The sequence below is a fragment of the Otolemur garnettii genome, unplaced genomic scaffold, assembly GCF_000181295.1.
Source record: "Otolemur garnettii isolate 467f Iridium unplaced genomic scaffold, OtoGar3 scaffold00044, whole genome shotgun sequence".
Taxonomy (NCBI): Eukaryota; Metazoa; Chordata; class Mammalia; order Primates; family Galagidae; genus Otolemur; species Otolemur garnettii.
The window spans coordinates 2635798-2648082 of NW_003852439.1; the positions used below are offsets into that span (position 1 = coordinate 2635798).

At 46.5% G+C, this 12285-nt stretch overlaps 1 protein-coding gene across 1 annotated transcript in view; it reads left to right on the plus strand.

The window, feature by feature from the left end:
* TMC7 (transmembrane channel like 7) overlaps nucleotides 1–12285 on the plus strand; it is a 51247-nt gene that overhangs the window by 3015 nt on the left and 35947 nt on the right. Inside the window, exons 2-3 of the mRNA XM_012805672.2 lie at nucleotides 480–723; nucleotides 8953–9101. Of these exons, the coding sequence (XP_012661126.1) occupies nucleotides 8972–9101 (130 nt within the window). The 5' untranslated portion in view covers nucleotides 480–723; nucleotides 8953–8971. The remainder of the gene's footprint in view (nucleotides 1–479; nucleotides 724–8952; nucleotides 9102–12285) is intronic.

The window sequence follows — 12285 nt, forward strand, 5'->3', positions numbered from 1 at the left end:
GGCAGGTCCGGGCTGGGGATTTGAACCCGCCACCTTAGGTGTACGTGGCTGGCGCCTTAGCCGGTTGAGCTATAGGCGCCGAGCCTAGTTTTTCTATTTTAGTAGAGATGGGGTATTGCATTGCTCAGTTGGTCTCAAATGCCTGAGCTTAAGGGATCCTCTTGTCTCTGCCTCCTGAGTAGCTGGGACTACAGGTGCCCTCTGCAATACCTGGCTATTTTTTTTCTATTTTTAGTAGAGGTGAGATCTCAGTTTTGCTCAGGCTGGTATCAAACTTCTGAACTCAAAGGATCCTCCTGCCTTGGCCTCCAGAGTGCTAGGAATACAAGAGTGAGCCACCATGCCTACCCAGTTCCAAATGTTCTTGTTGCCAGTTATTATCTGCCAAGGTTAGTTATGGAGTCCAAGTCTCTGATTAAAGTTTTGTGGTTTGGCTCCCAAGCTCACTGGAGTGAATGATGGCTTTCTCTCTTACCCAGAGAACCCCTCCCTGGACTCGAGTTGCTTCTCCTCCCCACCTGTGAACTTCCTTCAAGAATTGCCAAGCTACCGGTCCATCGCACGCAGGAGGACAAACATCCTGACCCGGGACAAGCAAAGTAGCATTCTGCTGAAGCCGACAGACTCTTATGGCTCCAACCTGGAGGAAGGACTCACTGATAACCTCAATAGCCAATCCATTCGAAAGTATGCGCTCAACATCTCCGAGAAGCGGAGACTAAGGTTTGTCCATTAGTCACCTGGAAACTACCTAATGTATGTTATGGGCAGAGATGCATTTTATTCGTAGAATACTTTTTTTTTTTTTTTTTTTAGAGACAGAGTCTCACTTTATCACCCTTAGTAGTGTGCTGTGATGTCACAGCTCACAGCAACCTCCAACTCCTGGGCTTAGGTGATTCTCTTGCCTCAGCCTCCTGAGTAGCTGGGACTACAGGCGCCCGCCACAACACCAGGCTATTTTTTTGTTGCAGTTTGGCCGGGCCGAGTTTGAACCTGCCACCTCCGTATATGGGGCCAGCACCCTACCCACTGGTGCTGCCCCCATTTTTGAAGAGCTCATGCAATTAAAATTTTATTACTGAGGGCAGTGGGGTTTTTTTGTTTGTTTTTGGCTGGGGCGGGGTTTGCAGTTGCCACCTCTGGCATATGGGGCTGGCGCCCTATTCCTTTGATCCACAGGCGCCGCCCATGAGGGCGGTGTTTTTCAACTTTTTTTAATCTCATGGCACACTGGCACCTATAGTTAAACTTCCTCAGCACATTTAAATTATGTATATAAAAAAATAATATGTTGGGAGGCACCTGTAGCTCAGTGGGTAGGGCATCGGCCACATATACCAAGACTGGCAGGTTTGAACCTGGCCTGGGCCAGCTAAACAACAATGACAACTGCAACCAAAAAAAAAGAAAATAGCCAAGTGGTGTGTGGGCGCCTGTAGTCCCAGCTACTCGGGAGGCTGAGGCAAGAAAATCACCTAAGCCCAGGAGTTTGGGGTTGCTATGAGCTGTGATGCCATGGTACTCTACTGAGGGTGACATAGTGAGACTCTGTCTAAAAAAAATTAAAAAAAAATATATATATACAGTTACTGTGCTTTGAACTTCTCTGGAAATTAATTAATGATCTCTAAAAATGTTCATGGCATACCTAAGATTCTTTCACAGCACACTGGTTGAAAATCACTACCTTAGGGTAAGCCAAGACTCTGTGACAAAGATACCCAGACATGTAATAGCTCAACATACTACAATTTTCTTTCTTTCTTTTTTTTTTTTTTTTTTGAGACAGAGTCTCACTATGTTGCCCTTGGTAGAGTGCCATGGCATCACAGCTCACAGCAACCTCAAATTCTTGGGCTTAAGTGATTCTTTTGCCTCAGCCTCCCACATAGCTGGAACTACAGGAGTCCATCACAACGCCCAGCTATTTTTTGGCTGTAATTGTTGTTGTTTGGTAGACTCTGGCTGGGTTTGAACCTGCTAGCTCCAGTGTACATGGCTGGCACCTGAGCTATAGGCACTGAGCCTAGAGTTTTAGAATTTTATTTCTTGAGCTTGCATGAAGTACTAGATTCAGGTCAGTAGGGGAGTTGGCAGCCAATCAGAGATCCAGGCTCCTTCCATCTTGTGGCTCTGCAGGCCCAAAGACTCATTTCATCCCCATTCAGACATTGGAAGGGGAGAGTACGGAGTTTGAGTATACCAGTTAGCTACACAGCATGATAAACCACCCATAATCTAGTAGCTTAAAACAACAGTTTCACAAGTCTGTAAATTCTCTGGTCAATTCTTGTTTCAGTTTGGCTCACTGCATATCTGTAGTCAGCTGTGGTTGGGAGGATGGCTCTTCTAATCTAGCCTGGGAGTCAGCTTGCTTTAAACTGATCTGGGTTAGCCTTGACTGGGATGATCACGTGGTGTCATCCTCTGTCAGCTTAGCTCATGCTTGCTTATGTGATAACAGCTGGAAACCTAGAGAGGTGCAGAGGCCTGCCAGGCCTCCCAAGGCTGGGCTCAGAATGGGCACAGCATTGTTTCCACTGCATTCTTCATTCTAAGCAGGTCACAGGGCCAGCCCAAATTCAGTCAGTGGGAAAAGAGATTTATCCTCCTAATGGGAAGAGCTGCAAAGTTGCATTGCAACAGTGCATGCACACACCAAGCCTGTAAGTTGGATGTACCACTTCTACTTACATTTGTACGGGAGAAAATTTAGTCATGTGGCCAAACCTGACCGCCAGGACATCTGGGAAACCCCCAGCTAGTGCCAGGTAGGGGAGATGGGATTTTGGTGGTAGCTTGCCATCTCCTCCACTCTTGCAGAATTCAAAACATGATTTTCCCATTGACTTGCTATAATGGCAGAGCTGGGTGTTTCTCCTGAACTCTCTAAGGGGGGGGGTATTCGGAGATAGTAGTGTAAACACGGGGCCTGAATGCACTGCCTTGTAGCTTTGAAAACACATTATCTTTGGTGATTTTTATTTATTTTATTTTATTTTTGAGACAGAGGCTTACTCTGTTTCCTAGGCTAGAGTGCCTTGGTATCAGCCTTGCCCACAGGAACCTCAAACTTCTGGGTTCAAGTGATCCTCCTGCCTCAGCATGCCAAGTAGCTGGGACTACAGGCAAGCATCATAACACCCAGCTAATTTTTCTATTTTTAGTAGAAACACGGCATCTCCTTCTTGCTCAGGCTGGGCTTGAAATCCTGGAGCTCAAGGGATCCTCCTGCCTCAGCCTCCCAAAGTGCTAGGATTATAAGTGTGAGGCACAGAGCCCAGCTGGTGATTTTTATTTTTAATTTTGAGGACTTTGCATTTTCAAAAAATATGTGAATAAAGCAAGACTTTGAGTACATTTTATTACTTTTTCAGATTCGTAGATTTTGTGAGTGTGTTGCTTTTTTTTTTTTGAGACAGAGTTTCACTCTGTCACCCTGGGTAGAGAGCCATGGTATCATAGCTCACAGCAACCTCAAACTCTTGGGCTGAAGCGATCCTCCTGCCTCATCCTCCCTAGTGGCTGGGACTATAGGAGCCACCACATGCCCAGCTAGTTGTTTCTCTTTAGTAGAGATGAGGTCTCGCTCTTGCTCAGGCTGGTCTTGAACTCCTGAGCTCCGGTGATCCACCCACCTCAGCCCCCTAAAGTTCTAGGATTATAGATAGGTGTGAGCCACTGTACCTGGCCAGATTCACAGATTTTGAATTCTTTTTGTTTGTTTGTTTGGGGTTTTTTTGAGACAGAGTCTCACTTTGTGACCCTTGGTTACCATAGAAGGCCATGGTGTCACAGCTCACAGCAACCTCCAACTCTTGGGCTCAAGCAATTCTTTTGTCTCAGCCTTCCAAGTAACTGGGACTACAGGTGCCTACTACAAGGCCTGGCTTTTTTTTTCCCCCTGAGACAGAGTCTCAAGCTATTGCCCTAGGTAGAGTACTGTGGCGTCATAGCTCATAGCAGCCTCCAACTATTGGGTTCAAGCGATCCTCTTGCCTCAGTTTTTCTGTTGTGGTAGAGATGGGGTTTTGCTTTTACTCAGGCTGTTCTTGAACTCGTGAGCTCAAGCAATCCACCTCCTCAGCCTCTCAGAGCACTAGGATTACAGGTGTGAGCCACCCGGTGCCTGCCAAAATCTTAGCAGTTTTTTTTGTTTTTTTGTTTTTTTTTGAGATGGAGTTTTACTTTCTTGCCCTTGGTAGAGTGCTATGGTGTCACAGCTTACAACAACCTCCAGATCTTGGGCACAAATGATTCTCTTGCCTCAGCCTCCCAAATAGCTGGGACTATAGGCACCCGCCACAATGCCCAGCTATTTTTAGAAGTGGGATCTCACTCTGGCTCAGGCTGGTCTCAAACCTGTGAGCCCAGGCAATCCACCCACCTCAGCGTCCCAGAATGCTGGGATTGCAGGCATGAGCCACCGGGCCTGGCCCCAGCTATTTTTTAGAGATGAGGTCATGCACTTGCTCAGGCTGGTCTCGAACCTGTGAGCTCAAGCAAGCCACCTGCCTCGGCTTCCCAGAGTGCTAGGATTTTAGGCGTGAGCCACCGCACCCAGGCCAAGAATTTTTATACAATATTACTGCTCTACAGCAAACTTTGCCACACCCATGAGAGAGACATATTTTCTTTCATCAAGGGGCTTCCAGCGTAGTTGGAAAAAAGAAACTAATAAACTCCAGCAGCGCCTGTGGCTCAAGGAGTAGGGTGCCAGCCCCATATACCGGGGGTGGCGGGTTCAAGCCCAGCCCCAGCCAAAACAACAACAAAAAAAGAAACTAATAAACTCATAAGAACAGAGGCCATGTCTCTCTGATTTACCAGCAGATCTCTAGGACTTGGCAAAGAAATGCACTCAAAGATGATAATATGAATGCCTAATAGTTATTGTGTTACTATTACTTACATCCAGCCAGGTGTTATTCCAGGCTCTTTACTTCCTTTAATCTCCATATCAACCATTAACCCTCGGAGGCCAGGGTTAAACCTTAGCTCTACTGCTCACTGACACCTGGAGCCAGAGAGTCCCATAGTGGAGGGCTGGCTGCGCATCATTGTAAGATGTTTAGCAGCGACCCTGGCCTCTACTTATCAGGGGCACATTTCCTTCTGCTCCTGGCATCTGATACGTGGAGGCCAGGGTCTCTGCTAAACAGCTGTGGTGATGAAAAATGTCCCAGACATTGCTTGATGTCCCCTGGCAGGGGTTGGGGGACAAAGTTGCCCCCAGTTGAGAACCACTGGTCTAAGGGTAGGTATTTTATTAAGCCCAACTTACAGATAAGCAAAGTGAGGCACATCAAAGAGGCTTGCTTGCTCCAATGCAAGGTTTATAGCCCTTCCTTTGACAGGAGCTCCCTGTCTGATGGAGGAGGACGGGCTGGAGGGAGGGTGGAGGCATGGGTCACATGGTATGGCTGGCTGGCTGGCAGAGGGCTCTGTGGGGTGGAGACAGACTCCCTAGTGTGTGCAGTGGAAGGCAGGGCCATCTCCTCGCCCCACACTTATGCTGTGCTGCGGCCTGACCAGATGCTTTGCTTTCTCCAAATTCCTCACCTTCCTGCTCACCTTCAGGCCCTGGTGCCTTCTTTTTGCCCCTCCTCCAACACCAGCCTGGACTTGGGGTGCTCCTCTGAGTCTCAAGAACCGCTGACCACGTGCCCATTTGTGGCACTTCTCCCAGAGGGCTGTAGTTGTCGGATGTCAGGACGCTGCTTCCATGTTACACTCGCGGTCAGCAAACGTTATCTGGAAAGAGCCCGATAGCACACACTGGAGGCTTTGCAGGCCACGGTGTCTGTGTCCTGGCTGCTCACCTCGGCTGTTGTAGTGTGAAAGCAGCTGGGGACAGTGCATAAATGAAGGCCACGTGGCTGTGTTCCAATGACACTTATTGATGGATGCTGAAATTTGAATTTCTTGTGATTTTTGTATATCACAAAATATTATTCTTTTGATTTTTTTCTTTATTTAAAAAATACAGGCTGGGCATGGTAGCTCATGCCTATAATCCTAGTACTTTGGGAGGCCAAGATGAGTGGACTGCCTGAGCTCAGGAGTTCAAAACCAGCCTGAGCAAGAGTGAGACCCCATCTCTACTAAAAAGTGAAAAACTAGGTGGGCATTTAGGTGGGTACCTGTAGTCCCAGCTACTCAGGAGGCTGAGACAAAAGGATTGCTTAAGCTGAAGAGTTTGAGTTCCTGTGAGTGAGACTGCACTCAACCCCAGGGCAATTGAGTGAGACTCTTATCTCAAAAAAAAAAAAGCAAAAGCCAGTCATAGCTCACAGGCTATACTTGCTTGCTTGCCTGTGGGTCACCCCTGCCCTACCTAGAGTGTCAACCCACTTGGGCAGTGACTCTAACGTTTCTATATTCCTACAGGCCAGTGTTTCTTTCTTTCTTTCTTTCTTTTTTTTTGACACAGAGTCTCACTATGTTGCCCTGGGTAGAGGGCTATGGCATCACAGCTCACAGCAACCTCCAACTTTTGGGCTTAAGTGATTCTCTTGCCTCAGCCTCCCAAGTAGGTGGAACTACAGGTACCTACTACAATGCCCAGCTATTTTTTGTTGTAGTTGTTATTGTTGTTTGGTAAGCTTGGACTGGGTTCGAAATCGCCAGCCCCAGTGTATGTGGCCAGCGCCATAGCCACAGAGCTATAGGCAGTGCCTAGGCCAGTGTTTCTTAACTGGAGGAAATTTTGCCTCCCTATGGACATTTGACAAGGTCTGTTGTTATAACTGAAGGGCAGTGCTACCAGCATCTAGTAGGTAGAGACCAGTGATGCTGGTCAGCCCCTGAGATGAAGGATCTGTGCAAGATTGAAAAGCCCACTGTGGTCTGGACATAATGGCTCTAGCCTATAATCCTAGCACTCTGGGAGGCCAACACAAGAGAATTACTTGAATTCAGGAGTTCAAGACCAGCTTGAGCAAGAGTGAGACCCTATCTCTATTAAAAAATAGAAACATCAGCGGGGCATTTTGGCAGGCACCTATAGTCCAGTGACTCAGGATGCTGAAGCAGGAGGATCACTTGAGCCCAAGAGTTTGAGGTTGCTGTGAGCTAGGTTCAGGCCATGGCACTCTAGCCTGGGCAACAGAGTGAGATTCTGTCCCCTCGTCCCGAAAAGAGAAAAGAAAAGCCCTTGTAGATAAGCCAGTGCACGGCCTGTAATGCCAGCTTCATAACTTAGAAGGGAGGAAAATAAAATGGAGGTGGACATAAGAGCAATTTTTATGTCTCCTTTGGAAAAGAGGAAGAATGTATAGTGTTCACAGAGTAGAAAGAGGCAATTGCCAAGACCCCAAGGGCAGGTTCAGGAACCGGTGAGACATGGTTGGCCTGGGGTGGAGGAGAGGACTGGAGCAGCCTGGAAGCCAGGGCCTGGCTGAGAGGGGCTTTGAATTCTAGCTGAAAGGATATGCTTTTTATTCTGTAAATAATGAGGAATCATAAAATTAGAAAAAAAATCTCTTTTTTACAACTTTTTGTTAATCATGAGGCAGATTGTGGTGGCTCGCACCTATAATCCTAGCACTCTGGGAGGCCAAAGCATGTGGATCACTTGAGTTCAGGAGTTCAAGACCACCTGAGCAACAGCAAGATCCCATCTTTTTTTTTTCAGTTTTGGCCAGGGCTGGGCCTGAACCTGCCACCCCCGGTATATGCGCCCAGCAACCTACTCCTTGAGTGACAGGCACTGCTCCGAGACCCCATCTTTAAAAGTAGCTGGGCATTGTGGTGGACACCTGTAGTCCCAGCTACTTGGGAGGCTGAGGCAAGAGAATCCCTTGAGCCTAAGAGTTCGAGGTTGCTGTGAACTGTGATGCCACAGCACTCTATTAAGGGTGGCAAAGTGGGACTCTGTTTCAAAACAAAAGACAACCCCAAAACCCTTTTTGTTAATTATTGTAAAAATACACACAAGATTTAGTTTGAATCATTTGAAAGCATACAGTTCAGTGGCATTCAGTACGCTGAGAATGTTGTGCAATTGTCACCACTGTCCAGTTCCAGAAATGTTTTATCTCCTTCAGTGGAGACTTGGTACCCATTAAACAGCCACACTGTGTTTCCTGCTCCCCTTGGCCCCAGGCAGCCCCTAACCTACTGTCCGTCTCTATAGATTTGCCTACTCTGGACATTCAGTGCAAATGGAACCATACAGTAACGTGACCTTTTGTGTCCGGCTTCTCTCACTTAGTGTGTTTCAAAGTTCGTCTGTGTTGTAGCACAAATCGGTACTTCATTTCTTTTTAAAGCTGAATAATGCTGCATCGTGGGGCTGCACCATGATTTTTAACCCACTCCTCTCTTTGTGGACATTTGGGTCATTCCCACCTTTTGCCCATAGAGATTCATGGTGTCATGAACATTCATGGCAGATTTTCATTTGAGAGCCCTGTTTTCAGTGCTTTGGGGTTTGTACCTAGGAGTGGAACTGCAGGCTCCTATGGCAATTCCACAGTTACCATATGGAGAAACTGCCAGACTGTTGTCCACAGTGACGGTGCTGTTTTATATTCCCAGCAGCGTGTGTGAGGCCTCCAGGTTTCTCCCATTCTCTCAGCTGGGGTTTTATTGGATGTGGAGGCTCAATGATGCCACCATCGCCATTGTCATGATCATGTGTTTTTCTTTTTTTTGAGACAGAGTCTCACTGTGTCAGCCCTGGGTAGAGTGCCATGGTGTCACAGCTCACAGCAACCTCCAACTCTTGGGCTTAAGCGGTTCTCTTGCCTCAGCCTCATAAATAGCTGGGACTTCAGTTCAGGCATCCACCACAATGCCCGGCTATTTTTTTTGTTGTTGTTACTGCAGCTGTCATTGTTGTTTAGTTGGCCTGGGCCAGGTTCGAACCACCAGCCTCGGTGCTTGTGGCCAGCGCCATAACCACTGTGCTAGAGTAGCTGAGCCATGATCGTGTTTTTAATACAGGGACATTCAGGAGACCCAAATGAAGTATCTCTCCGAGTGGGATCAGTGGAAACGGTATAGCAGCAAGTCTTGGAAGAGATTCCTGGAGAAGGCTCGCGAGATGACGACACACCTGGAGCTGTGGCGAAACGACATTCGCAGCATAGAAGGTACTGCGCCCCAAATTCTCTGCAGTCCCCTCTGCAGAAGTCTCTGTGTCTGGGGAAAAAACGGTACGGCTTCATTTTTAATAAACACTAGCTGGATTGAGCATTTCCTTTCCTTCTGTGATGAATGTTAACAACAAACCACTGTTAGGCTTGGTGGAACCTGTATGTTCATCATCAGGACAAATTACGGATGTTTTCCTGTCCTTTCCAGCTATGGTAGTTATCTTCACTCACACACATCACTACTTTGAATTTTTTTTTTTTTTTATTGTTGGGGATTCATTGAGGGTACAAGAAACAAGGTTATACTGATTGCACTTGTTAGGTAAAGTCCCTCTTCCACACACCACGACCCCACCCCTCTCCCTCCGACTCTATCTCTGCTCTTCCTTTACCCCACCCCTCCCTCCTTTTTTTTCTCTCTGCTCTCCCCTTCCTCCACCCCCACCGTGTCATTAATTGTCATTAATTGTCCTCATATCAAAATTGACTACATAGGATTCATGCTTCTCCATTCTTGTGATGCTTTACTAAGAATAATGTGTTCTACTACTTTGAAATTTAATAGAAAGGGCATTATTAGGCTGGGTGCCATGACTCACGCCTGTCATCCCAGCTCTCTGGGAGGTCACAATGGGAGTATTCCATGAGCTCAGAAGTTTGAGACCAGTCTGAGCAAGAGCAGACTCCATTTCTACTAAATATAGAAAAATTAGCCCAGTATGGTTGTGCACACCTGTAGTCCCAGCTACTTGGGAGCTGAAGCAGGAAAACGGCTTGAGTCCAGGAGTCGGAGGTTGCTGTGAGCTGAGAGCTATAATGATGCCAGTGCACTCTACCCAGGCAACAGAGCAAGACTCGACCGGGCACAGTAACTCACACCTGTAATCCTAGCACTTTGGGAGGCCAAGGCAGGTGGACTGCCTGAGTTCAAAAACTCGAGACTGGCCTGAGCAAGAGTGGGATCCCGACGCTACTAAAAACAGAAAAGCTAGCCAGGCACTGTAGTGACACCTATAGTCACAACTACTTGGGAGGCTGAGGCATAAAGATGGCTGGAACCTAGGCGTTTGAGGTTGCTGTGAGCTATGATGTCACGGCACTCTACCCAGGGCCACAGAGTCTGACTTTCTCAAAAAGAAAAAAACAGAACAAAAAAACAAACAGAACAAGACTTTGTTTCAAAAAAAAAAAAAAAAGTGCATTATTAGACCTGCAGCTAGATGATATTCCTGTTATTCAATTGCAAATATGCTTTTTAATATAACTGTATTTCTGTTTGTATTGTATGCATTTAAAAGCATCTTCCTGGCTCAGCACCCATAGCTCAGTGGTTAGAGAGCTGGCAACAATATAGTGGAGCTGGTAGGTTTGAACCCGGCCAGGGCCTGCTAAACAACAATGACAACTACAATAAAAAAATAGCCAGGCCTGTGGCGGGCACCTATAGTCACAGCTACCTAGGAGGCTAAAGCAAGAGAATCACTTAATAAGCCCAGGAGTTTGAGGTTGCTGTGAGCTGTGATAGCATGACATTCTACTGAGGGCAACATAGTGAGACTCTGTCTCAAGATACAATAAAAATAAATAAGTATAAGCATCTTCCTGAGTTCATCAGCTTCACCAAATAGCCAAAGAAAGGGTGTCCATGGCCGTGAAAATACTGAGAATCCCTACTTTCTCCCAGTGGTGAGAATCTGGGTTATAGTGCTGTGTTAGTCTGCTTGGGTGGTTGTAATAAAATACCATAGATTGGGTGGCTTAAATGGCAGAAATGTTTCTCCCTTCTGGTTCTGGACAGGCGAACAAGCCTTCTCACTGTGTGCTTTGTGTGTGCTGTGTGTGTGCTGAGGGAGAGTCCAAGCTCTCTGGTGTCTTTTAGAAGGACACTAATCCCATCATGAGGGTCCCACCCTCATGACCTCTTCTAACCCCAATCTCTCTCCAAGATCCTTCTCCAAATACCAGCACATTGGGGATTAGGCATTTCAACATATGAATACACAAAGTGGAAGTTGTGCCAAAATATAAAGTTAGAAACCTTAAACATTTGAATGACATAGCAGAGCAAGAGGGGAAGATGCTCCTATGATTATATGTTAGTTACCATCAAGCAAAACATTTCTCAAGCATTTCTTCAAAACTGCTAACATGCCTTTTTGTTGTTGTTGGTTTACTTGAAAGAGCGTAGGCATAGTTGTAACGGGTTTCATAGGCTCCCTTGGAACTTGAACCACACACTCACACTCTTTCTCTTGAGATTTAAGTGTGACATCGTGTTTGGAACAAACTAATAAAAGCTAACTTTTATGGAACATTTATGTAAACGAGGCATTGTGGTAAGCATGTTGCTTATTTTATCTCAGTTAGTCTTCATAAGAACCATTCATATAGGTACTTAACATGTGCCTGTCTCAGAGAGATTCAGATCTTGCTCAAGTTCTCTCAGCCAGAATGAGGCAGAGCTAGGGTTTGAACCCAGGCATTCAGGCTTCAGAGCTGGACAGAGTGGCTAAAACCTTGGACCCTGATTTTCATTCGGAAAATAGCTTGTGCGTTCTAGGGCAGGTTCTCCCTGGGAATGGGACTTAGATTTTCTCTTCGGTGGCTCTGCCTGTGCGAATTCTTGGCTGGCTGGGTGCTCATTTGGCATGAGAGAAGGGGTGATAAGCAAGCTTCTTGCCTCTGGCAGTTATTATTAGAGAGAGGTAAAGACTGGATATCTGACATTTCTGTCTCTGAAGATAAGTTCTTTGTCCCCATTGAAAATCAGCAGACACCCTTGCACTCCAGGATGCTGTCCGTCCTCAGCAATTTAATCATTGTCGAGTAGAAAGATGGTTTTCTATTTGAAAATAAATTAGCATAATTCAGCACAATAACAGAACAAAAAAATTATATGATCATCCCAATTGATACAGAAAAAAGGCATTGATAATTTTCCGTTCTCATTCCTAGCAAATAAGAAAGAGATGAGACTTTACTTCATGTAACGAAAACATCTGAAGGCACGGTGCCTGTGGCTCAAGCAGCTAAGGCGCCAGCCACATACACCTAAGGTGGCGGGTTCGAATCCCCAGCCAGGCCCCACCAAACAACAATGATGGCTGCAACCAAAAAATGGCGAGGTGTTGTGGCAGGCGCCTGTAGTCCCAGCTACTTGGGAGGCTGAGGCAGGAGACTC